The sequence below is a fragment of the Desmodus rotundus genome, chromosome 4 (genome assembly GCF_022682495.2).
Source record: "Desmodus rotundus isolate HL8 chromosome 4, HLdesRot8A.1, whole genome shotgun sequence".
Classification (NCBI taxonomy): Eukaryota; Metazoa; Chordata; class Mammalia; order Chiroptera; family Phyllostomidae; genus Desmodus; species Desmodus rotundus.
In genome coordinates, this window is record NC_071390.1 from 136,191,646 (window position 1) to 136,215,805 (window position 24,160).

Here is a 24,160-nt window from a genome sequence, read left to right on the forward strand (position 1 = left end):
AAGAACATTCTTCTAAAGGCATTGTGTGAAAAAAAAAATCAAAGGTTGGAGCGATGGAAGGGAATGTGCACGGCAGCAGCCGCAGCGATGTTCAGGTCAAGTGCTAGGTCCGTGTTTCTGAAAAAGTGCCGTGCTGACTCTGACCTAGGCTTCCATTTTCCCAGTGAGGCAGCTTTCCCCTTCTCTGCCTTTTCTCCTTAAAAAAAAAGATTCTGCTAAATTCCCAATCTGAGTGATTTCCTTTTCTCTAAGCTGTACCTTCAGTATCAGCTCCAGATCTTTTTTGCATATCAAAAATTTGGCCTCATCATGCAATTCAGGCAAGAGATGAGAGTGACTCAGATCAGAGCCATGGCAGTTGAGAAGAGGTCAGACTTGGGGTACATTTTGAAGGTTGAGCCAACAGGTTTTGTTCGTGGCTTGGATAAGGGCTATGAGAGAAAGAGAGAAGTCAAGGATACTGCAAAGTCTTTGGCCCAAGAGCTGGAAAGATGAGTTGACCTTAGCTGCAATGGGGAGCCTGTGGGAAAAGCAGTTTTTGCCTGGGAGGATCAGGAGTTCAGCTTTGTCCATGTGAAATTTGAGGTGCACTTTCATATCCAAGTGGAGATGTCAAGCAGGTAATCAAGTAGTTCAGGTCTGAGCTAGAAACATATTTTGGAGGAGTCACAATTAAATCTACCTAACTGCACTCTTTGTTATGTATATACAGTAAGTCTTCACTTATCATCAATAGGTTCTGTAACTTAAAGTGAAATAACATAAAACAAAACCAGTTTTAATTAGTTAATATAAACAAGTGTTAAGTTCCTATACCATCTCATCAACGTTATAACAAAATGACATTATTCAAGGACCTGCTGAACTTGGTCTTGTTGTGACTGCGTATTAACAAAGTTCCTGACTGCTCTGTTTCCTAGAACATTTCACCCCACAGAAATGTTCTTTGACCTGCTACTGAGAGCCAGAGGATAGTCACGCTGAAACCCGAAGCAGGAAACATAAAGCAGTCTGTTCCTGCTACTGTATTTCTACAGGACCTGCAGGGCCCAGTGTACATTACGGCCGCCACAGTCCCGGACTACAGTAAGCCCTGACTCTCGGGGCTTGCTCATTTCTCCAGAAGGGCCTTTTGGAACCTACCATGAAAGCAGAACTTGACAGGGACTCAGAGACTGGGTCCTGCTGAGCTTCCCCTCAGGGCCTCTTGGCATTCCTTATGCAGAGGTGCCCACCCACACGACTCCCAGTCTGCGCTGAGTGGCAGTCACCCGACTTAAGGAGAGGGTCAGTGGTTCCAGCCAATACTGGTCATATTTGGCCTCATCAGGTTTAGTGTACAGTGTCCGAAGTGTGTTTTCACTGGAGTAATCAGAGCTAAAAACTAGAAAGCAGTTACTGTGGGCCCGGCCCCATTCTGAGAACTTTACAAATATAGTTAGTTTAAAAGCAATTGAACCCATTCCAAATGACACCATGAGCTTCTGCCCAGGACATACAGAGACTTCCTTCTTCCTTTTCCTCCAATGTAGAGTCCAGAGCCAGAGTCCCTTAATCTTCTCTTCCAGCCAGTAATCAAATTATTCTCCATCTCTAGCATTCTTTAGAAGAAGGTTGTTAGGGCTCTAGTATATATTTTGTTTCTACCGCCCAGTACTCTAGATGCAACACTCTGTTACCTATGGGTCTGTGGGTCTGTGTGTCTTCTCTAGCAGAAGGCTCATGAAAAGATGACATGGAGGAAAGACCAGAGGACAAACTTGAGTGTGAGCGAACATCTGCCGAGACAGGGCGCCCTACGGGACAAGTAGAGCCCCTTGCAAGCATTGCAGACCTGGGCCTCAGATCAGGTGAACATGGCAGGCACTCCTGTCACAGGAGGCAGACAGACACCACTGGAAGGCAAGCCACAACCAGCAAATGTAAAATGTGTTTTGAAGCCCAGGGCTCTGGGGAGCTGTCATATGAAATAAATTACCACGGATCAAAGTCAGGATGGGAAAGAAACTGCGGTGGGGTCCCCGCCGCCACAGCAGCAGAGCCAGTCGTGGAGAGCCGGGCAGCCACCCGTGGGGGGTCTGTCCACGTGCATTCCATGTTACCAGGCAGGGCAACTGTACTGCAGCCACGCACAGGGCTTGCAAACTAGACAACAGCAAACAGGCTCACAGTTCAAACCAGCTCCAGGGATGCAAGATCTTTCTGGAAAACCCGCTGAGCTCACTGTGCAGGCAGGTATTTCTGAGGTCTTCCCAATCTAATTAAAACTCTCATTTCCTGTCTGCATTCACCCAAACAAGGTCAAGTCAAACCACAAGAAAATCTGTTACCACTCAAATTGGTACATATTTTTCATACAACTGAAATATTACATAAAATTGTAAGCATGCATAAAAGTAAAAATTGAATGCAGACACCGATCCCCGTGCTACATTGGTGTCACCTACAGGGGACGCCAATTGAGGTCACAGCTGCCTGATGAGGGCATGCGCCTGGAGATCAAAGCCTTCAACACTGGAGGAAGTATTTGAGTCAGTCCAACCCACAAACCACGCTTTGTGCCCCTCCCCTGTCCTCATTCACGCCAACGTTGTAAAAAGTTATGTGTTTAAATGATGTTTTAAGGTGCCCTATGCAATTAAGTTTTAAAGCAAGGGGGCTAGTTTTCCAACAGTGTATATATGAAACTCCCAATAAACTTGAAGTCCTTGAGTGCACTTGGGGGAGAGGGAGGATTAAAAAAAGGAAAGTTTTTGAAAGGAACAAACTTCAAAAAGTTAAACCTGAGGTGTTTTTCCCCCTTATAACATTAAGAATATTTTCATAGTTGGAAAAGTCCACAGATCAAAAAATATACCCAAACAATGTGTACCGATTCTATAATCACTTGTACCTAATTTGCATCTCACTTTCCTAAGAAAAATACTCCTTTTAAGTAATTATTGCAAAGTATTACAAACCACCTTCACCTTGCCACGTGTGTTAGTGATTTGAAAACATGTGCTGCTGTTTACTTTCTGTCAGCTGCCCATCAAATGCAGGATTATGCCCTACGTTCTTGTTATGTGCTGTTTACATTTGTTTGAAAGCATTCCTCTGAGAACTCTGGTTTGCTTGTGAATCTCTTACGAAAAACAAAAGCTTATGTTCCTTAGCTTAATTTTAAGCCAAGACACATTCTACCTAAAAGTTCATACCCTGTTTTTCAGATGGTGGTTTGGGAAAGCAGTATGCCCTTACTCAATTTGTAAAGTATCATTAGCTACCTGGCCTCTCGGTGTGTAACAAAGCAATGAGCAACGTCCATTGACAACAAAATAAAATTCAGGAAAAGCAATGAATTCGAATAACAGTATCACCAAAGAGGGTCCTGGGAGTGCTTCTCAAATATGGAGCCATTCAGACCCTGAGCACACAAAAATCCTACACTTCTCGCACTGCGCCCTCGGTTGAGAATGTTCCGGGCTAGGGAAAATGGGAAGAGCAGGATAAATTAACCAGGGAAGAATAAATCACAGGCCCTGGCACATAGTAAATGTGGTAGCTAACTATTTCATGTTGTGCAAATGTTAGGTAACTTGTGGGGCAATGAGTCACTCAAGATACATTTAAGGAAGCAATGCTGACTGCCCACTGCATACTCCATTGTACACCTTACTTTACTCCTTTTACCTATTTTTAAAAATTTCCCCCTTGCCTGTACTTTAGTCCTTTAAAATACTGGACTGCTGGGCCCCACTGGATAAAAAGCTGTTTTAGGGAATGTTAACATTGACTCACCGCCACATAGGGTATAGAATGAACTCTCATGGTTCATGCAAGGAACTTAGGCAAAATCAAGTTCCCAAAGAGGAGCGGTCCGCTTACTGCATTCAGGACTAGAAGTTAGTCAGATACTAGAAAAAGCGATTTACAGGGTAGAGTCATAAAGGATCCTGCGTTGATTAAACATTGTGTTCTCACATCAAGCATGCGAATGCGCAGTAGGTGCTCCCTTCCTTCAGCAGCCCTTGTCTAGTCGCCTCCGGGAAGGGCCAACATGCTGCAGGCTGTCTGTGAAATCCAGACATGCCAACAGCAAGTCAAATACTATGATTAGTACATTTCATACTCACGAGTCTTTGGTTTGTGTAACATGAAATTATGTAACTGCATCAAGGGTTTGGGAATAAACGCTGCTGACTCTTGAAAAGCCAGCGGGGACCACGGAACACCCCCAGATATGAAGGAGTATGGGTAAAATGCAGACATTTTGGCAGACATCAGGCCAAGGGGCTGCTTTCCAAGGGAGCTGTGCAAGGTGGCGGCGGCAATAGCTGATGCCAAGTGAAACCTAGGTCATTGGTCCCCATGGAGGTCAACCCGAAATAAGATGGGGCCTGGAGCAAGTGCTGACAGGGCCAGACTGACCTCAGGACCAAAATTCCTGCTTCCTCATTCCTCCCCAACTAACCGGGGCTGGGCTCCAGGGAATAAAGGCCAAGATCGGACTTCAGAACTGGTGAAATGATCACCATGATAATGAACAACATTTCTGCAGCACTTACTTTGTTCTAGTCAGTGGGTTGATGAGATTCAAATGCACAACCTGTGTGGAAGCCTAGCCACGTCATGGTCCCAGTTGTGACACGGCCATGCACTCAGACACACAAAAGCCTGGCCACCAAGCAGCAATTGAAAGTAATTTTAATCCTAGTTTCCGCTCTTAAAAACAGGGAGCAAAACTCATGCACTGTCAAACTTTACAGTCCTCCACCAACAGAAGATGGGGAGGTTTTCCTAGAGAAGACCCAGAGGCACAGTATGGAAATCATTTGATTGGCTATAGCTTAAATGGTCGCCCTATTTGAGAAAGCCTAGTTGGCTCTTGGTAATTGGTTGTACTTAGGTTTCATTTTCTCAGATTAGCATGTGTTGAGTCTAGTTTAGATTTTGGTTTGCTTACATAGCCTACCAATGCACTATCACTACTTCATGTACTGGCCTCCTGGCTTAATTACATTAACAGTGCAAAACTCTTAAGGCATGAGCTTCCCCAAACAGCCCTGTTTCCCTTACTCAGAAGAGAATATTTCTTTCTCTTGTATCTCAGAAGAATAATTACATCTCTTTGTTTTTCTCTAGAATTTTGCCCCTTGTTGGTGAACTTCACAATTCAGAAAATTAGTCTGGAAGCAGTATGAATGAGTGATCAATTACAGGGGGAAAGGGAGAATACAGACAATGAAAAGCTGTTGTAAGCTTTACGAGGGTGGTGAGTGACAGTGAGAATAGAGAGAAGCAATAGGGAGAAGTGAATGACTTTGATAAGTATAAGCAGTTGAATCACAAGAATATGATAATTTGCTTGGTGGAGTACAAAGAAGATAAGAGTGGAGTAAGTGTGAGACAGGGAGATTTCTGGTTTGAGCAACTAAGTGATGATATCTATTTATAATATGGAAGAATATTGAGGGATTCTGGTTTAGAGAGAAAAACATTGAAAATTTCATTCAGAATATATTAAATTTGAGATAGCTGTGAGACTTCCATTTAGAGATGTCTAAGAAGGACTGGCCATGGAGTGTGCCATTCAAAAGAAGGTTCTGAAGTGGAGATATAAATTTAGAAGATGGCTCCACCTGAATGGTATTTGAAGTTAGATAGTAAAAGAAACCATCTGGGAAGAGAGAACAGAATGAAGACAGGAAAGGAATTGGTTCTAAGAAACTTCAGCAGTTTATGGTTAGGAGGAGGCTGAAGAGCCATCAGTGAGTTGTGGGAAGATAAGGACAAATGGAGATGGAAAGCCAGGGGAGTCTGGTAATAAGAAGTGGAGAAAATTTCAGAAAGGATGAGGTAGTCAGTTATATCAAACTCTGTGAAAGGGCCAAATAAGAGGAGGAATCATAAGTGTCTATTGTTCTTTGCAACATGGAAGTTATCAATAACCTTTAAAAGGGCTGTTTCAATGAAAAGCTGAAGGCAGAAGCCAGCCTGGAGTGAGTTGAATGGAACTTAAGACCAGAGACAGTGATTCCAGACAACGCTTTACAGAAATTTGACTATGAAGGAAAGAACATGAGTCAAAATGGGGGGTTTTGTTTGTTGGGTTGGTTGGGCTTTTTGCAGGTGAGGGGGTTGTTGTTTTTTAAGGAATGGAGACATGCTTGTAAGTGATGATAGGAAGGAATGAGTAGAAAGGACAGATTAAAGATGAAATAATAAGAAAGGGAGAACACGGTGGTAAAATATCTCTTAAGTAGAAGGAGAGTGGATGATACAAGTGAAGTGGTGGACCTTGATAGGAGAGAGACATCAGGAAGGAGAAAAGCTGGGCTAAATTGCAGGCAGGTTTGCAGGTTTGGTTAAGGTAGTTCCTGGCTTCTATCATGTTTGTGAAGGAACACTTAAAGGTTACCTGCTGAGAATGGGAACTGTAAGGAAAAGTTGGGGATTGGAGAAGAATGAAGATTTGAAGTATGCATTGAAAAGAGTGGGGAAGTGAGCTATTAGAGAGAGACATATTTAGATTGCTGGGCAGTGATGAAAATTCATTTAAAATTGGATTTCTCTGTCTTGTTGTATACATATTGCCTCCAATGAGACTCAGTTATTAGTGAGGCAGGAAAAGACGCAGTTGGTTATGGCTTTACTGGATGGATGTCATAGGAGGTCTAAGAAACTGGTAAGAGAATGATTGAAAATATGTACTGTGGAATCTGCACTGGTTAGGGAGGAACTGGAGACAGGAGATGGCTAAAAAAACATACACAGGCCAAAGCACTAGAGGTTGTGATGAGAACAAGCAAGTAAGTACAATGACCAAATCATAGAAGTAGAAATTGTGATTAGAGTGTTTGAAGGTTGGACTGTTGGGAGCAATGAAAATAAGGACCAGGGTGAGACCCAGAAGTGGGGCTAAAGTGCAGTGAGGATCATTGACAATGAGGGGGTCAAGGAAATGAGAGACGAGACATCCTGCCCTACCCCAATTTGATCAAGGCTTTCTCATATATACCTTCTAAGAGTTTTATATTTTTCTATGCTTATATAAATTATTAATCCACCTGGAATTGATGTTTATGTATGAGATTACCATTTTTAATTAATTAATTTGTTTATCCTCACCTGAGGACATACTTATTGATTTTAGAGAGAGGGGAAGGGAGGGAGAGAAACATCTATCTATGTGTGAGAGAAACATCAACTATATGCCTCTCACACATGCCCCAAGTAGGGACCGAACCTGCAGTCTAGGCATGTGCCCTGACTGGGAATCAAACTACAGCCTTTTAGTTTATGGACTATGCTCCAACCAACTGAGCCACACTGGCCAGGGCTATTTTCTTCTCTTTGGGTAACCACTGTCCTCAAGCCATTAGTTGAATAGTTTAGTCCCTGAATATATCCTGAATCCGTTCCTTCATGGTATTCCTGGTTCCTGCTTGACTCAATCCGTATCACCTATAGCCTGAAGTACTGTAGTACCCTTCAGTCTCTTCTTTCTATGGTCTGTATAAGTTGTCATAAAAGATATGAGAAATACAAATTTGACCATGTCACTCACCTGATTAAAGTGATTAAACAACTTTATTACCTTCAGAATCAAAGCTAAACTCCTAGTCTGGCCATATTTAAGCTGTGTCATAGCATTTCCCCTTATAGCATTTCTTTGCTTTTCAAATCATCGTTATTTTCTGACATTATCCACATTTGCACTCAAATGATACTATGTAGGTAATATGTGATTTGAATTAAATTTTAAATCTTCATCAGGATTACTAGTTATATTCATGAATGATAGATTTAAAAATTTCTAATTCATTTATTTGAAATTTAGTGGACATATATATATATTAGATGCTTTTCAGTTCCCTAAATTCCTGAGTTTACAATCTAAAGAAGGACAGAAAGCATTAATCCAAATATCTGTGTAAAGGGGAAGGACTTCAGTGTAGCAACATACATTTGAGCAAACTGCTATGAGAGCTCTGATGAGGGAGAAATGACATTTTGTTAAAGGGAAGTCCAGAGAGGCTTTACCCAAAACTTATCTGGGTCATGAAAGATGGTTAAAATCTAGAAAGTCAGAGAAGGGGATGGAAGGGCATTTTAGGTGGAGGGGTAGCATCAGTCAAGGCCAGAGAAGTGAGGAAGTGTGACCTTGGAGTACAAGATAGAGCAGGAGAAAAAGGAATGGCTAGACAGGTAAACCGAGGCCGTGGCACAAACGTCCGTGAAGGTTAACAGACTGGCTGCTAAGCTAGCATTGGGAGTCAATGACAATCTCCATTAAGGGACTGAAATAATTAGGTCGTGACGTGATCAGGTGGGTTTGAATGCAGAGATTAAATCTACGAGGATGCATGCGTGCTGTTCATGCATGATCCTAGGCGGTGGCCAGAAAATCTGCAAATTTCAAAGTAGAGTCCATAGCAGTTATATGACCAAAGAAAGGGGAAACTTGTGTAGGAATTTTATGAGAAATTCCTGCATCTGACTAAACATCATCTATATTTGTATTTGCCCAAATAGAATTACTAGTACTTTTTTGGTGACTTTAAAAAGTATTAAGTATTTAAAATTATTTTCATAGCCTGACATTATGTCTTTAGATTCGCAGTTTTATTCTTATTTTCCTTCTTCTCCTTATGTGTGACAGCTGCTACTGCATATGGTTGGGTCTGCTGATGAGGATCTCCAGGAAGCTGCGGCTGGCTGCATATCCAACATCCGCAGGCTGGCTCTTGCTACAGAAAAGGCAAGATACACTTGAAATTTGAACAGACATTACAAGCTACCAAATTTTACATGACAGAACATATTACTCCCATGGCCTGGAAGCTGACATTAGGAAACATTTATTAGCAAACCCTTTGCAAACAGACAAATGCCTGAATGAAAACACACAGAAGGAAAATGCAAAGGATGCTGATCACGCAAAAACTGCGTGAACAATCTTTTTGTTCTGTTTAACGTTTTGGGGATCTGCCATGTAATGAAATGGAAAGCCAATAAATTTGTGATAATTTTCTTGGAATTTGAGGATGTATGTATATGCTACATATGTATTTTTTCAGTTATGCTTTTGCATTTGTGATGATTTTAATAAAAGATTTGGCCTTCCTGGTGTGCAGTTTTATAGTGAATGAGTCTTTAGAATTCCCTTTCTGTGAAACCTATGCAATGGTCCTGTCATTACGGTTTTGTCTTTTTGATCACTGGCAACCCATGGGAGCGTTCTGAGGAGATGTGCTGACTTCACAAACTGTTATTCAATAGAATTCAGAGTTAAGCAGCTGGACTGGCGAGATCATCCCGAGGTCATTCCAACTTTATTCTAAATACTTTCAAACATCTGAGAAGATAATGCGTAGCTGTCACTGGACCAGATCATGCAAATCACAAAAGCATAAGCAATGCATGAGGGTTTTTTTTTTTAATTTTTGGACTTACACAGCATAAACAATATGTTTTATTTCCCTCATAGGATTTACCAACACTTTTATTGAAAGAATGAACGTAGGCTGATGTCAGGGTAATATTACTTCACATAAAAGTGCTTTGAATTTCTGAACTTGCTTTTAGCACACGAAGTACTTTTTTAAAAGCGGCTACAAAGGATTAATAGCATTTTATCAGGTTATAGAAACATTAGAAGCCACTAAAAAAATCACATATGTAACCTCAGTATGTTGAAATGTTTGGGAACTAACTGTCCAAGCATCTGATACACACCAGGAAAATAACTCTGTGTGCATCCGCCCTGTAAGCTGACAGTCTGGGTTGGCGCTTTACAGAGCAGGCCAGCAGGGTTGATAGGAAAATATGAAGTACTGTGTATGTTTGTCATAATTTGGAGAAGATGATTAACTAAATTGAATTAAATGTAAGTAATTTGTATGAAATGAAAAACCTGCACAGAAAAAAAGTCACACCAATGATGGTTTCTCTGATAAAAAGCTAAGGCATTTCTGAGAATTTTAAAGTTTTGTAAAATACCAACTCATCCTCATTGGTTTTCTTTTTCTTTTTTATTTTTTTATATTTTTTTAAAAATATATTTATTGATTATGCTATTACAGTTGTCCCATTTCCCCCCCGCCTCACTCCACTCCATCCTGCCCACCCCCTCCCTCCCACATTCCCCCCTATAGTTCATGTCCATGGGTCATACTTATAAGTTCTTTGGCTTCTACATTTCCTACACTATTCTTACCCTCCCTCTGTCTATTTTCCACCTATCATTTATGCTACTTATTCTCTGTAGCTTTCCCCCCTCCCCCTCCCACTCCCATGTTGATAACCCTCCATGTGATCTCCATTTCTGTGGTTCTGTTCCTGTTCTAGTTGTTTGCTTAGTTTGTTTCTGTTTTTGTTTTAGGTGTGGTTGTTAATAACTGTGAGTTTGCTGTCATTCTTAATGTTCATATTTTTTTATCTTCTGTTTCTTAGATAAGTCCCTTTAACATTTCATATAATAAGGGCTTGGTGAGGATGAACTCCTTGAACTTGACCTTATCTGAGAAGCACTTTATCTTCCCTTCCATTCTAAATGATAGCTTTGCTGGATAGAGCAATCTTGGATGTAGGTCCTTGCCTTTCATGACTTGGAATACTTCTTGCCAGTCCCTTCTTGCCTGTAAGGTCTCTTTGGAGAAATCAGCTGACAGTCTTATGGGAAGTCCTTTGTAGGTAACTGTGTCCTTTTCTCTTGCTACTTCTAAGATTCTCTCCTTCTCTTTAATCATGGCTAATGGAATTATGATGTGCCTTGGTGTGTTCCTCCTTGGGTCCAGCTTCTTTGGGACTCTCTGAGCTTCCTGGACTTCCTGGAAGTCTATTTCCTTTGCCAGATTAGGGAAGTTCTCCTTCATTATTTGTTCAAATAAGTTTTCAATTTTTTGTTCTTCCTCTTCTCCTTCTGGCACCCCTATAATTTGAATGTTGGAACGTTTCAAGATGTCCTGGAGGTTCCTAAGCCTCTCCTCATTTTTCCGAATTCTTGTTTCTTCATTCTTTTCTGGTTGGATGTTTCTTTCTTCCTTCTGGTCCACACCATTGATTTGAATCCCAGTTTCCTTTGCCTCACTATTGGTTCCCTGTACATTTTCCTTTGTCTCTCTTAGCATAACGTTCATTTATTCATCTCGTTTTTGACCAAATTCAACCAATTCTGTGAGCGTCTTAATAACCAGTGTTTTTAACTGTGAATCCGATAGATTGGCTATGTCTTCCTAGCTTAGTTGTATTTTTTCTGGAGCTTTGAAGTGTTCTGTCATTTGGGCCTTTTTTTTTTTTTTTTTTTTTTGTCTTGGTGCTTCTGTTACTTAAAGGAGCGGAGCTTTAGGTGTTCCCAGGGGCAGGGTAATGCTGGTTGTTGCACTCTGATGCTGTACGTGTTGGGGGGGGGGGGCCCAAGAGGGAGTAATGGCACCCGCTCTACTCTCTGCTGGATTTCAGTCACTCCCTATGCTACCCACAATCAAATTGGGCCCCTCTGGTGCTGGTTCCCGAGTGGGTGGGCTTGTGCACGCCCTAGGCCCCTGTGGGTCTCTCCAATGAGCTCTCCTGTGAGGCTGGGAGTTTCTCCTGCTGCCGCCCCAACCCCCACGGGTGTTTTCAATCAGAGGTTTGAGGCTTTATTTCGCTGCGCTGGAGCCCTGGGCTGCACGGTCTGCTTCGCTCCCCATCATCCTGGTTTATCTATGCGGGAATGTGGGGCCGGGGAATCTGCTACCCACCACACTGCCTGCCCCGTTCTCCACCACTCTGAGTCCGGCCCTCTTGGTTTATCTGTGCATGAATGTGGGGCCGCAGGGTCTGCTAGTGATCAGACTGCCTGCCCCATTTGTCCCACACTCGGCCAGTCTCGGTCCTGCCACGGCAACGCAAGTCCTTTCCGCCCTGGCTGCCTGTCTCCACCCCTCCTACCGGTCTGGATGAATGTTTATTTTTTATCTCCTTGGTGTTGGACTTCCTTGCCCTTAGATTTTTTGTCAGTTCTAGTTGTGCAAGGAGGTGCAGTGTGTCTACCTACGCCGCCATCTTGGTTCTCTCCTCATTGGTTTTCAAAGGAGGTTACAAGAGAGAATAATAGGAACAAGGAAATGATATTAATGCTAAGAACTAAATTTAAATAGCAGTGTAAATTCTTTAACTTTCAACAATAGATGTTTCTCATGTTAAAGTCACCAGGTAGCTTTGTTTCACTAACATTAACAATATATCTGGATGGCTTAGTGGGTCGAGCATTGCCCCATGCAGCAAAAGGCTGTGGTGGGTTTGGTGCCCGGTCAGGGCATATACGTAGGTTGCAAGTTTGATCCCTGGTCAGGGCATGTACGAGCGCAGCTGATCGATGTCTCTGTCACATCCATGTCTCTCTCTCCCTCCCTCCCTTCCTCACTTTTTAAAAACCAGTGAACTATCCTTTGGTGAAGATTAAAAAAAAAAAAAACATCTAGAGAGATCCAGGATGGTGGAGGGGTAGGTGGAAGTTACACTCACCTACTCTCAGGACCAAACTGGAATTACCATTGAAATATCAAACCTGAATAAACAACTGAAGACCAGCTTAACAGAACTCTTATAACCAAGGATTTACAAAAGAAGCCATGTTAATTCTGGGTAGGAAGAGGCGGGGTATTGGGGAGGAGACAGAGAAGTCTAGCCATGTACCCACATGCAGTGCCCAAGAATCCAGAGGGATATCCCAGCTGCAAATGTTCCCCCTGAGGAGGTTGGGGTCTCAACCTCACACCAGGCTCCCAAGTCCAGAGCACCAGTAAGGAAGAGGAGCCCACATAACATCTGACTGTGAAAACCAGCAGGAATTCTGTCTACCAGGGAGAGATGGGCGTCTGCTAAAAAATCAGGCACCCTTTTAAAAGACCAACACACAAAAATCACATTCACAGCCACCCATCCTGGGCTTTTCAGCAGAGGGAGGACAGCTAGGAGTGGAACAACATTGTGTGAGGAGAGACTGGGTTTTGTGGCTCTGGGGAGAGAGCTGAAGGGACAGCCACCAGAGTCCCTGTGCTGAGTCCCTTTCCCAAACTGCACACACCATCTTTCTTGGGTGGAGCACTCCCCTGCATATGGCATCAGCCTGGGGGATGCAATAGCCTCACCCTTTTGACTCATTGTCGCCTCCATCCTGTGAAGATCACACCCTGTGGAGGAGTCAGCTGCTTGGGTCTGGAGTACAGAGATACAGGTGGACTCAGTGAGTGTCAGAGACTGGGTAGTGTGGCTCTGAGCAAGGGGCCATTCCCCCACCTTCCAACAAGACTGGCTGATGACACCCCTTCACAAGAGATCCAATAGTTCCATCCTCCTAAGTCCCAAAGACCCCACCCTCTTGACCTCGGACTCTCCAGGAAATCTGGGCAGAAGCCAGGACAGACTTGAGTTGTGTAACTTTAGGACAGGGGCCATTTTTCCCTAGCATGCCCAACTAGTGAAGAGCCATCCCTCTATGCAGCCAAATCTAGGACAGTTTGGCCTGAAAACTCTGTTGGCCTCCCCCGATGACTCTCTGAGACACTGCTCTGCCACAAAGATCTGTGGGCACCCAGCAGGTGTCAGTTAGCCTTAGTGTACCCTGGGACTATTGCTGAGTGGCCTCAGATCCAACAGTGGCACCAATTTTGAATCTGCATCAATCTGGTAAACACCACTCACCCCTACCTGGTGACACAAGAGAACCTACCTCATGCAACTCGAGTGTCGTCAGTCTCTTTCAATGTCTGAGCAGGCAGCAGGCAGAGGCAGGTGCAATGGTTCTCAGGGTGCCCTGGGACTTCTGATGATCAGCCCTGGGGCTTAGTGCTGGTGGAAGCTGGCCTTGGTGTGAGGCTTGGCCCTTCCCATGCACACCCAACCCCTGCAGAAGAACCAGAAACTATGGGTGGTTTTGTAGCTCCAAAGGTTTACCCAGGGCCAACCACAGGCAGGGTCTGACATAGATCTGCGCCAGAGTCTTTCCCAAGAGGCCTCAGAACCAACACACCCAGTGGTGAGCTTCAAACAACATTACAGCAGGATCCAATTAGCTTCACAAGTGTCCAAAGGGAGATCTCAGCTGGCACCAGACTCTGCTGAGGCAAATTCTGCTACGTGCAGTCAGCACCTGCACAGCAGCTCGTACACTGTGGTCAGGGCTGGTCCTCACAGTTAGCAACCTAAGGGTAACCCCACACAAGGATGGGTGAATAACAATCCCACCTCAATTACAACAGGAGGGCTCACATAAGCCACACAGACATTCCTGGAGCAACCAGCTCAGGTGATCAAGGAGACTGCCACACTGGGTCCCATAGGACACCTGCTACATAAGGCCACCACCAAGACTGGAAGCTCAGCAGATCTACCTAACACAGAGAAACAAATACAGAGAGGCAGCCAAAATGGGAAGACAGAGTAATGAAAGAACAGGAGAAGTTTTCACAAAAAGAACTAAATGAAATGGAGGCAAGCAAGCTACCAGATATAGAGGTCAAAACAATGGTTATAAGGATGCTCAAGGAACTTAGTGAGAACTACAACAGCATGAAAAAGTACATATAAATGATTGAAAAAAAACAAATGAAGAATACACAACCATAAATAAAAAACAGGTTAGATGAAGCAGTAGATTGAATCAGTGACTTGGAACCCAATGTAGCAGAAAACACCCTATCAGAGCAGCAAAAAGAGAAATAATTTAAAAATGAGGACAGTCTAAGGGACCTTTCGGACAACATGAAGCATAACAACATCTACATCATAGGTATACCAGAAAGAGAAGAAAGAGAGTAAGGGATTGAGAGCATTTTTGAAAAAATAATGACTGAAAACTTCCCTTTTATGGTAAAGGAAAAAGACACACAAGTCCTTGAAGCACAGAGAGTAGATGAACAGATGAACACAAAAAGGACCACACCAAGACACACAATTTAAATGGCAAAAGTTAAAGACAGAGAATCTTAAAAGCAGCAAGAGAAATACAGCTGATTTCTCAACAGAAACATTTAGGCCAAAAGGGATTGGCATGAAATATTCAGTGTTGAAAAGCAATCACCTATAACCAAGACTACTTTACCAGTCAAACCTATCATTTAAAATTGAAGGAGAAATAAAGAGCTTCCCAGACAAGAAAATTAAAGGAGTTCATTACCACCAAAACAGTAGTATAAGAAATGTTAAAAGGTCATCTTTAAGAAGAAGAAAGAAAAAAATAAGAGGAACATAGTTATAAAGAATAAAATGGCAATAAATACATACCTATCAATAATCAATTTAAATGTTAATGGCTTAAATGCTCCAATGAAAAAACATAGGGTAGCTGAATGAATAAGAAAGGAGACCCATATATATGCTGTCTACCAGAAATCCACCTCAGAACAAAAGACACATGCAGACTAAAAGTAAAGGGATGAAAAAGATCTTCAAATGAAAATGAAGAAAAAGCTGGGATATAAATACTTACATCAGACAAAATAGGCTTTAGACAAAGGCTGTAATAAGAGACACAGAATTTCACTACATAACGATAAGGGCATCAAACCAACAAGAGAATATAAGCCCTGTAAGCATGTATGCACCCAACATAGGAACACCTAAATATCTGACAGACATCAAGGGAGATGTTGACAATAATACAATCATAGTCATAGTAGGGGATTTTAACACCCCAGTGACATTAATGGACAGATCTTCCAGAAAAAAAAACAAGGAAATGACAGCCTTAAATGACACAGATCAGGTGGACTTAATTGGTATCTTCAGAGCATTTCATCCCAAAGCAACGGAATATACATTCTTTCCAAGTGTACACGTAACATTTTCTAGGACAGATCACATATTAGGACACAAAACAAGTCTTAATAAATTTAAGAAGATTGAAATCATATGAAGCATCTTCTCTGACAACAATGGTATGAAACTAGAAATCAATTGCAAGAAAAAAACTGAAAAACACAAACACGTGGAGACTAAATAACGTTACTAAACAGTGGATAGGTTAACAGTGAAATCAGGAAGAAGTCAGTAGATACCTTGAGGCAAATGAAAATGACAACACAACAACCCAAAAGCTATGGGACACAGCAAAAGCAGTCCTGAGAGGGAAATTCATAGCATTATAGACCTACCCCCCAAAACAAGAAAAATCTCAAATAAGCAATCTACACTCGAAGAAAAGGACAACAAAGTCCAAATTGAGTAGAAGGAAGGAAATAATGAAGCTCAGACCAAAAGTTAATGAAATAGTCTAAAAAAACAATACAAAAGATCAATGAAACCAAAAGCTGGTTCTTTGAAAAGATAAACAAGACTGATAAACTTTTAACCAGACTTACCAGGAAAAAAAAAGAGAGAAGGACCCAAAATATAAAATCAGAAATTAAAAAGAAGAAATAACAACTGACACTACAGAAATACAAAGGATTATAAGAAAATATTATGAAATATATGCTTACAAATTGGACAAATTGGAAGAAATGGATGGATTCCTAGAAACAGACAATATCTCAAATTGAATGAAGATGAAACAGAAAATCTGAATAGACCAATTTCAACTAATGAAAGTGAAGCTGTAATCAAAAACCTTCCAACAGAAGTCCTGGCCCAGATGGCTTCACAGGTGATTTATACCAAACATTCAAAGAACAACTAACACCTCTTCTCAATTCAAAAAAATTTAAGAGGAGAGAAGGCTCCCAAATTCACTTTTGAGGCCAGCATTATCCTAATTCAAAAACCAGACAAAGACACTATTAAAAAAATAAATTGTAGGCTAATATCTCTGATGAACATAGATGCAAAAATCCTCAACAAAGTATTAGCAAACCAGACTGAGCAGTACATTAAAAATATCATACACTGTGATCCAGTGGAATTTATTTCTGGGATATAAGGTTGGTACAATATCTGCAAATCAAATAATGTGATACATCACATAAACAAAGTGAAAGATAAAAATTATATGATCATATCAATAGAGGCAGAACAAGCATTTGACAAAATCTAGCACCCATTTACGATAACAACTTTCAGCAAAGTGGGAATAGAGGAAACATACCTCAACATAATAAGGGCCATATATGACAAACCCACAGCGAACATCATACTAAATGGGGAAAATCTAAAAACATTCCCTTAAGATGAGGAACAGGACAGGGATGTCCACTTTGACCAAAATAGTATTATTGGGCAGTATTTTGGGGGGTTGGGGTTAGCGTTTTCTATCTTGTGTAGAAAACAGTAATGGAAACATTCAATATTTCTTTCAGAACTGTATAAATATGTCTGTAATATTAGTACTTCCCTTTAAGACAAAAATACATTCATAAAAGGAATATTATTTAAAGAAACAATTCTAATTAACCTATTCAGATTCGTAATTGTTAGGAGAAAAACACTATAAAATAATGTCAACTTATATAATGCTGTAATAAATCATTTTGTACACAGTTTAAAAATACATATAGAAATCACGGATTATGACAGCTATAGAAAATGAATAAAATATATTACTGTCATATCTTTTATTAAAGGATGATTTCACATTGTCTTAAGATTTTTAAATATTCTTGGAATGGGTGGATTCTGAGAGTGAAGGGAAGCAACAGGCAAAAAAGAGCAGCAGCACAGAAGAACTGGGTGGACGGTGGGGAAGGAGGCGTTCTCCTTTGTAAAATGCTTGATAGGAGGAAGCTGGGGCTTCCATTTCTACAATGAACAAATGCATAAATTAAAAAGAACTCTGCCAATTTAAAAGAAACTAAGCCCTTTAAAATAGAGACAGGAAATTAACATGAAAATCGTCTTTTGTATTTAAAAGAATTTAACAAATTTTTTAGACGCTAGATGTGCAGTAAAAAATTAGAGTAAAGGAGAAGCTGAACTTAAAGGTCATTTTTTGGCTTCGTGCGTGTGTGAAATGGCATAACAAAAACTAATCTTACTAAAAATATGTCAAAGTCATAGACAGCACATATAGCTGTCAGAGAACCAACACGGGGATATCACCCCATTTCTTTGCTACTGCGTGCTGCGAGAGCTTATTTTTTTCATTAGCTTTTGTGTAAGATTTTTTTTGTATTATATTGATTTCCTGCTATTTAAAGCTGGCAACATTAATTCTTTATTAGTTTTCAGAGACAGGGTTCATTTTAAGGTTTTATTTTTCCCCAAGACATCCTGGGAATCCAATATACTCTAGGTAATAGCTGGCTGTTTCAGTTGAAAGGAGTTTAAGGTAGAAGGAATTTTAAATAGATATTCTTTGATCTTCCACTCTCTTTAGTTTGCAAGGTTTCCTTTTAGAATTCCTTGCCACGATCATTCTGCCATTCTCAGTCAATGTTCTTTTATCTGTGCTCAGGATGACTGGAGCTAAAAATAAGTTGTTTCTTTTAAAAATTGTTCTAGGTTCTGAAAGTGAATGTAAGGTTACCTTTCTCAGGGGGTGGCTTTGGGAATCCTGTTACTTTGATAGATTTCACTATTACCACTCTCCATCTCTAAGGCATTTGCATGGAATTTATTTCCACTCAGGAAAATGAGAATCTCAGTTGTTGATAAACAGACAACCAAGAGCCCTAAGCACATCTTTCCCTTTTCTTTTACCTATCAGGGTTAGTTTTAAAAGATAAAGAAAATTTTGCAGTCCAAATAATTGAAGATGTTTAATCTCTTTCCATGGAACACCTGGGAATGGAATAGGCTATGTCCATGACTATAATTCAATGAAAACAGTAGGAAAATGCACTTATTTCAGAACCTCAGACCCTCAGGGCATTAATGCCACCCAAACCCTATGTTCCTTTTGTATTTACTTGCAGAAAGTGGAATTCTCTCCCTCGGTGAGAATGGAGTAGAAAGCGAACTACATTTTATGTAATGCTACTAAATGCAGGCACTGGTTTTAGGTGCTTCCTACATGTGATCTCATTTAAAATACGGGAAAATTAGTCAAATAGATAATCTCCTTATACTAGAGTCTGTCTAAATGGGCACAGTCATTCTGCAAAGACAATTTGGCAATGTACACCAAAAGCTTTATAATTTTTGGATTATGCCCAAATAAGGGTGTTCACCACATTATTCCTTATAACAGTAAAAATGTTAGGAAAAAATTAGGTTAATTTAATTATGGTTCAACCACATGATGCAACATGTTGTAGAACAATAGTTAATGACATAGAAAGCTGTTCATAAGATGTTATTAAATTGGGAAGCAGGTTCTGAAGCACTATATACACAGTGTGAGCATATTTTTTGAAAGTTGTAAACACATCGCTTGCCACAATGAAAGACTATCAAACTTATACACACAAAACTGTGATTGTTTAAATGAGTGATTATTTCTGGGTGGTGGAATAAAACTGATTTTTGATGTCTCTACTGCTTATCTGTGTTTTCTACTCTATTTCATAATGAACATTGAGTTACTTTTTAAGAATTAAAACCCTCTCAATGACTTTTACTTTTTTATTATTTGGAAAATTCTCAGGCAGGCATTCTTCCTAAAACTAACTTTAAAAGAGAGATCCTCTGTTTACAAATGGATTGTGCAACCAATATATAAAATATTTTTGACAAAATAAGAATCATAGCTTCAACTTCTAAAACACTATAAAATACTTTTAAACTATAAAATATATATTTGTAATAGCTTTCAGCTACAACTAATAACAGTACAGTATAACTAAAACATAGTACGTGGCTTATATGTAAATTCTGAACATTTTCTTATTAGGTTTTAATCAGTTAAGCAACTGAACTCTATTCCAAGAGCGTGGAAAGTGGACAAATAAAAGAACTCAAAAGGTCATCAATAGATTGCTTCATCCAACATTGTTGTTTTGAAAAGAAAAACTGATTTTGATCCATCCATTTGTTTATTCTGTTACAGGTACCCACAACAAACACTACTGTAGTGTACTGTCTCTGTCTGTGCCTTGCCTGCATTAACCAATAGGATTACGCTGCCAACCAACACGCGCCAAACGCGAGTAAGTGTGGTGCCTGTCGGACACCCGTTCTCCTTTGAAGTGCTCTGCGGCTACGTTCTAATTGTTGCATCAACTTCCCCTCCTTCCAGCAGTTAATTTCCTTTCCCCCCTCCATTCTGATACCTGTTTCCCGCCTCTGCTCCCATTTTCTCTAACAAATGGTTATTACATCTTCTGACTCTTAAAGTGTTTTATGCTTTAAGTTTTATAAGTGCAAGATGTAAAGCTAATATTTAATATGTTTCTGATGCACAACTGTCAGGGCTGACTTGAACTCATGTAACAGATGGAATGCTTATACTCCCAAGCCATTATTTTCAAGTTTTCAAGTAAAATAATTTACTTTTTATTTGCATCTGTCAAGACAAAAAGAGACATTTCTTTGGCCAGTTCATGCACCCTGATTTATTAGTTGATAAAAGACATCCTTTGCAAATTACATAATTGGCCCACGATGTTCAGAGTTAAGATTTGTCATTGAAGTTTAGATTTATGTCCCAATTTGTTTTCTTTATTGAAAGGTATATTAGTATATATCCGTATGGTTTATATAGGCTTGAAGAATCAATAGCTGGTTGGCTTGCTCATAAAGGAAGACCATATGTCACAAAGGCAGTTCACACAAAAGAGTGTGGATAGTTAAAAGCAAATCCTTTTTCACTATTGGAAAGAAAACTGACCATTGTCAGTAGATTGGTTACAGTAGCAATTTCTACCTAAATATCCACAAGGGTCAGGCAAGTAATATATTTGAATGAAAAGATCTAGATTATTTTTTTAAGTAATGCTAATACAATTGCCAAACGACCTTTAGCCTCCATGTCTGGGAGACGCTGGGGAGTGGTGAGACTGTGGAGAACTGTAGGGCACAAATTCCTGCTCATCGCTACCTGTTTCCCCTTTCCCCGGCTCCCAGTAACCACTGTCCCGCTTTCTGTGTTTGCAAATCTGACCACTCCAGGAACCTCCTGTAAGTGAAATGATAATATTTGTCCTCTTGTGACTGCTTTATTTCACTCGACATAATGTGTTCAAGGTTCATCATGTAGCATATGCCAAGTTTTCCAGATTTCCTTCCATTTTATAGCTGAATACTATCCCACTGTATACATGCACCACTTTGTGTTTGTCCATTCATCCATTGAATGGCACGACTTACTCCCCACCTTTTCGGTTATTATGAATGATGCTGCTGTGAACATGGGTGTTCAAATATCTGTTTGAGTCTCTGCTTTCAATTCTACCCAGAAGTAGAATTGCTGGATTGAGTACAGTTATTTTTAAGACTTAAATATTCAGCCCTGGTCTGAATGGTTCAGCTGGTTGGAGCATCATCCCAAGCACCAAAAGTTTGTAGGTTCCATTGCTGGTCAGGGCATATACCTAGGTGGCAGCTTTGATCCTAGGTTGGGGTGCATATGGGAAGCAATAGATTGATGCTTCTCTTTCACATCAATATTTTTGTCTCTCTCCTTTCTCTCTTTCTAAAATCAATAAAGATATCCTCAGTTGGAAATTTTTAAAAATTCCATTAGCCTTTGAAAAACAACTATTCAATTCTATAATAAGAAATATTGGCTTGGGGCATCCTTACCAGTAGGATCAGCGCAATGAGGGTACACTCACCAGCAGCTCTCTAAAAGTGACTCTGTTTGTTAAGCATTTCAACAGTTTCACAGTCACTGACTCATAGACAAAGAATCCCCTCAAGTCACTTCAGTCAGTTCAGTATATTTTTAATTCTGAATGAGCCAACTTCTCCCAATATGTGACTCAGTGAGTGCAAATTAGGCATTTCAGCAAGTATAGTCATACTTTTGGAAAAATAGTAAGGACTTACAACAGTGCCACTAATAGTACCAAAATGGCCTAAAAAGGCACCTAACTCTCATAAGTTCCACTGTGTGATGTTTAGGCTAAGCTGAAGGGCAAATGTGAGCTTTCTGCAACTCCCGCATACAGCTCCGTATTTTCAGAAAGCAGAAGAAGCTGGCGGCCTCTGACACATTTGTGCTATAGCCGTGAGGACTATTTCTGTGGTGGGAGCTGCCATGACAATTTGCTCCATTGGCGTTGTGGGCATAATCCAAACCTGCATACAGATGAGCCCATAAAGACGGTGAGACAGGTTCCCTGTTGGCTCACAAAAGCCGTGCTCTGCTCCTGCACATCTTCCCCTCCACTGCAGAGGGAACAGGGCCCCAGCCAGCCGACCCTCGTCTAGCCTGAAGGTTGTGCACACGTGGGGAGGAGCTCCCCATGAGACCGCGTTTTGCTTTGAAGAGAAAGTGTTGCTTTTTAAAGCTTTGATGGTCGTTCCTAAATCTTCACTTGCAAGGTGTAAAACATTAAGGGATCACCTTAATTATTTTGTCCTGTTTGAAGCAATAAACAGCTGCTGACGCTGATTTAAAACAGAAGACAGGCTTACACATTGTATTCTCTGTGGACAGTTTATTTGGATTATTCTCTTAAACTGAACTAATTATGAGCTAAAACAACAAACCTGAAGGTGCAAAGGAGAGTCTTTTCTTCTCCGCCTGTGAGTGTCGTGAATGTGCGAGACAGATGTGCTCTGGCCGAGACCTGGGCCTGTCTTCTCACAGTGCTTCTGCAGAATCCGCTCGAACGGACGTTCCCTGCACTCTGGCGGCAGGGAGTTTTAGTTTTGGATAATATGGTTAATGATTCTTCAAAAAGGATATTTCTTATTTATGCCGTTGAGGCAGAGGACTCACGCTTCAAAGAAGGAATGAGGGATTCCTTCTGTGCACAATAAACCCCCCATTTTATATTTTAAATCAGCTTTATTGAGATTTAATTAAAATACAAATAACTGCACATATTTCATGTGTACAATTTGATGAATTTGGCCATATGCAAACTCCCATGATATTAGCACCACATCAAGGTAATAAACATATCCAACACCTTCCGAAATTTCCTTGCGTGGCTTGTGTGTGAGTGTGGGTTAAGAATACAACATAGGAGCTACCCTCTTAACGACTGTAAAGCGCGCAATATGTTGTAGTACCGTCTTCTGTAAGCAGTGATAGAACTTACTCATGTGGCATAACCGAAACTAATACCCTATGACCATCTCCCCATCCCCCACCCCCAGCCCCTGGCAACCATTACTGGTTTCTCTGCTTCTGTGAATTTGACTGTTTCAGATACATCACATAAGTGGCATCGTGCAGTATCTGCCCTTCTGTGACCGACTTATTTCACTCAGCATAATGCCCTCCAAAAGCAAACCTTCCATTTATTCTTCAATTATCAGATGTAGTCCTGGGCCTTTTAGTCAGAGAACAGGAGGATTAACATGAATGTTTTTGATTGCCCATCCCTCAAAGAAAACTTTAATGTTCTAATTTCAAAACCTCTCCCCTGTCTTCTCTCTCACGATTCTCCTTCAAATATATTCTACATGTACTCTGGTCAAAAAATAAAATCACATATGTTGACTCAGATGTGCAAAAATTGATGTAATTTCCTTTTATCTTTACGTGTGTTTCCAGCGATGCTTGAAAAACTTGACTTTGCCCATTAAAAGCGTCTAGTTTCTCTTGATTTATAACAGCTCCCCTGGGTCAACCACTTCAGCTTTCAGAGCTTTCCCCCTTCTCAGGTATTCTCCCCTTCCTTACCTCCCTCTCCTCTTGGCATCTGTGGCCAGGGGGAGTTCTGGGAGGCACAGAGGAACCTCCACCTAAGTTGTGTCATCTTGTTCTTCTTGCTGGTTCTCCCATCACCAGCTTCCTCCGCCCTGTCATTCTGCAGAGAGAGTGGCTTCCCCTGGTCACTAGGTATCCGTGCTGGTGACCACTGCCATGTGGCTGGTGTTTGGGTGTCGCGCCGGCACCTGTGCTGACACCTGTTGTCTTGCAGGGATTCTAGTCAAAAAGCCCCCATCCAGCAGCTACACTTGGGAACCCCTATCTCTTTGGCATCGGGGTGAGTCTTCTCAGCGTGGCCAGGCCTCCCCAGGGACTGGGACCTGCTATGCGGAGGGACTTGGGAGGCTTCCCTGGGTTCACCGGCTCTGACACTGCCTTCAGGCAGTGTCAGACATAGTCCTTTGCTGACACTGGAGTTCTCTGAGAGGACTGACCTCCTCCAGGCTCTCTCTCACATTTTTTCAGTAATTTTTTTCTTCTCTCATATTTTTT

At 41.0% G+C, this 24,160-nt stretch overlaps 1 protein-coding gene across 6 annotated transcripts in view; it reads left to right on the forward strand.

The window, feature by feature from the left end:
- ODAD2 (outer dynein arm docking complex subunit 2) overlaps window positions 1-9,109 on the forward strand; it is a 190,649-nt gene extending 181,540 nt beyond the window's left edge. For all 6 annotated transcript variants that reach the window (XM_053923511.1, XM_053923512.1, XM_053923513.1 and 3 more), the window contains one exon: window positions 8,645-9,109. In XM_053923511.1, the coding sequence (XP_053779486.1) occupies window positions 8,645-8,758 (114 nt within the window). In that variant the 3' untranslated portion in view covers window positions 8,759-9,109. The remainder of the gene's footprint in view (window positions 1-8,644) is intronic.
- The last annotated feature ends 15,051 nt before the right edge of the window (window positions 9,110-24,160 follow it).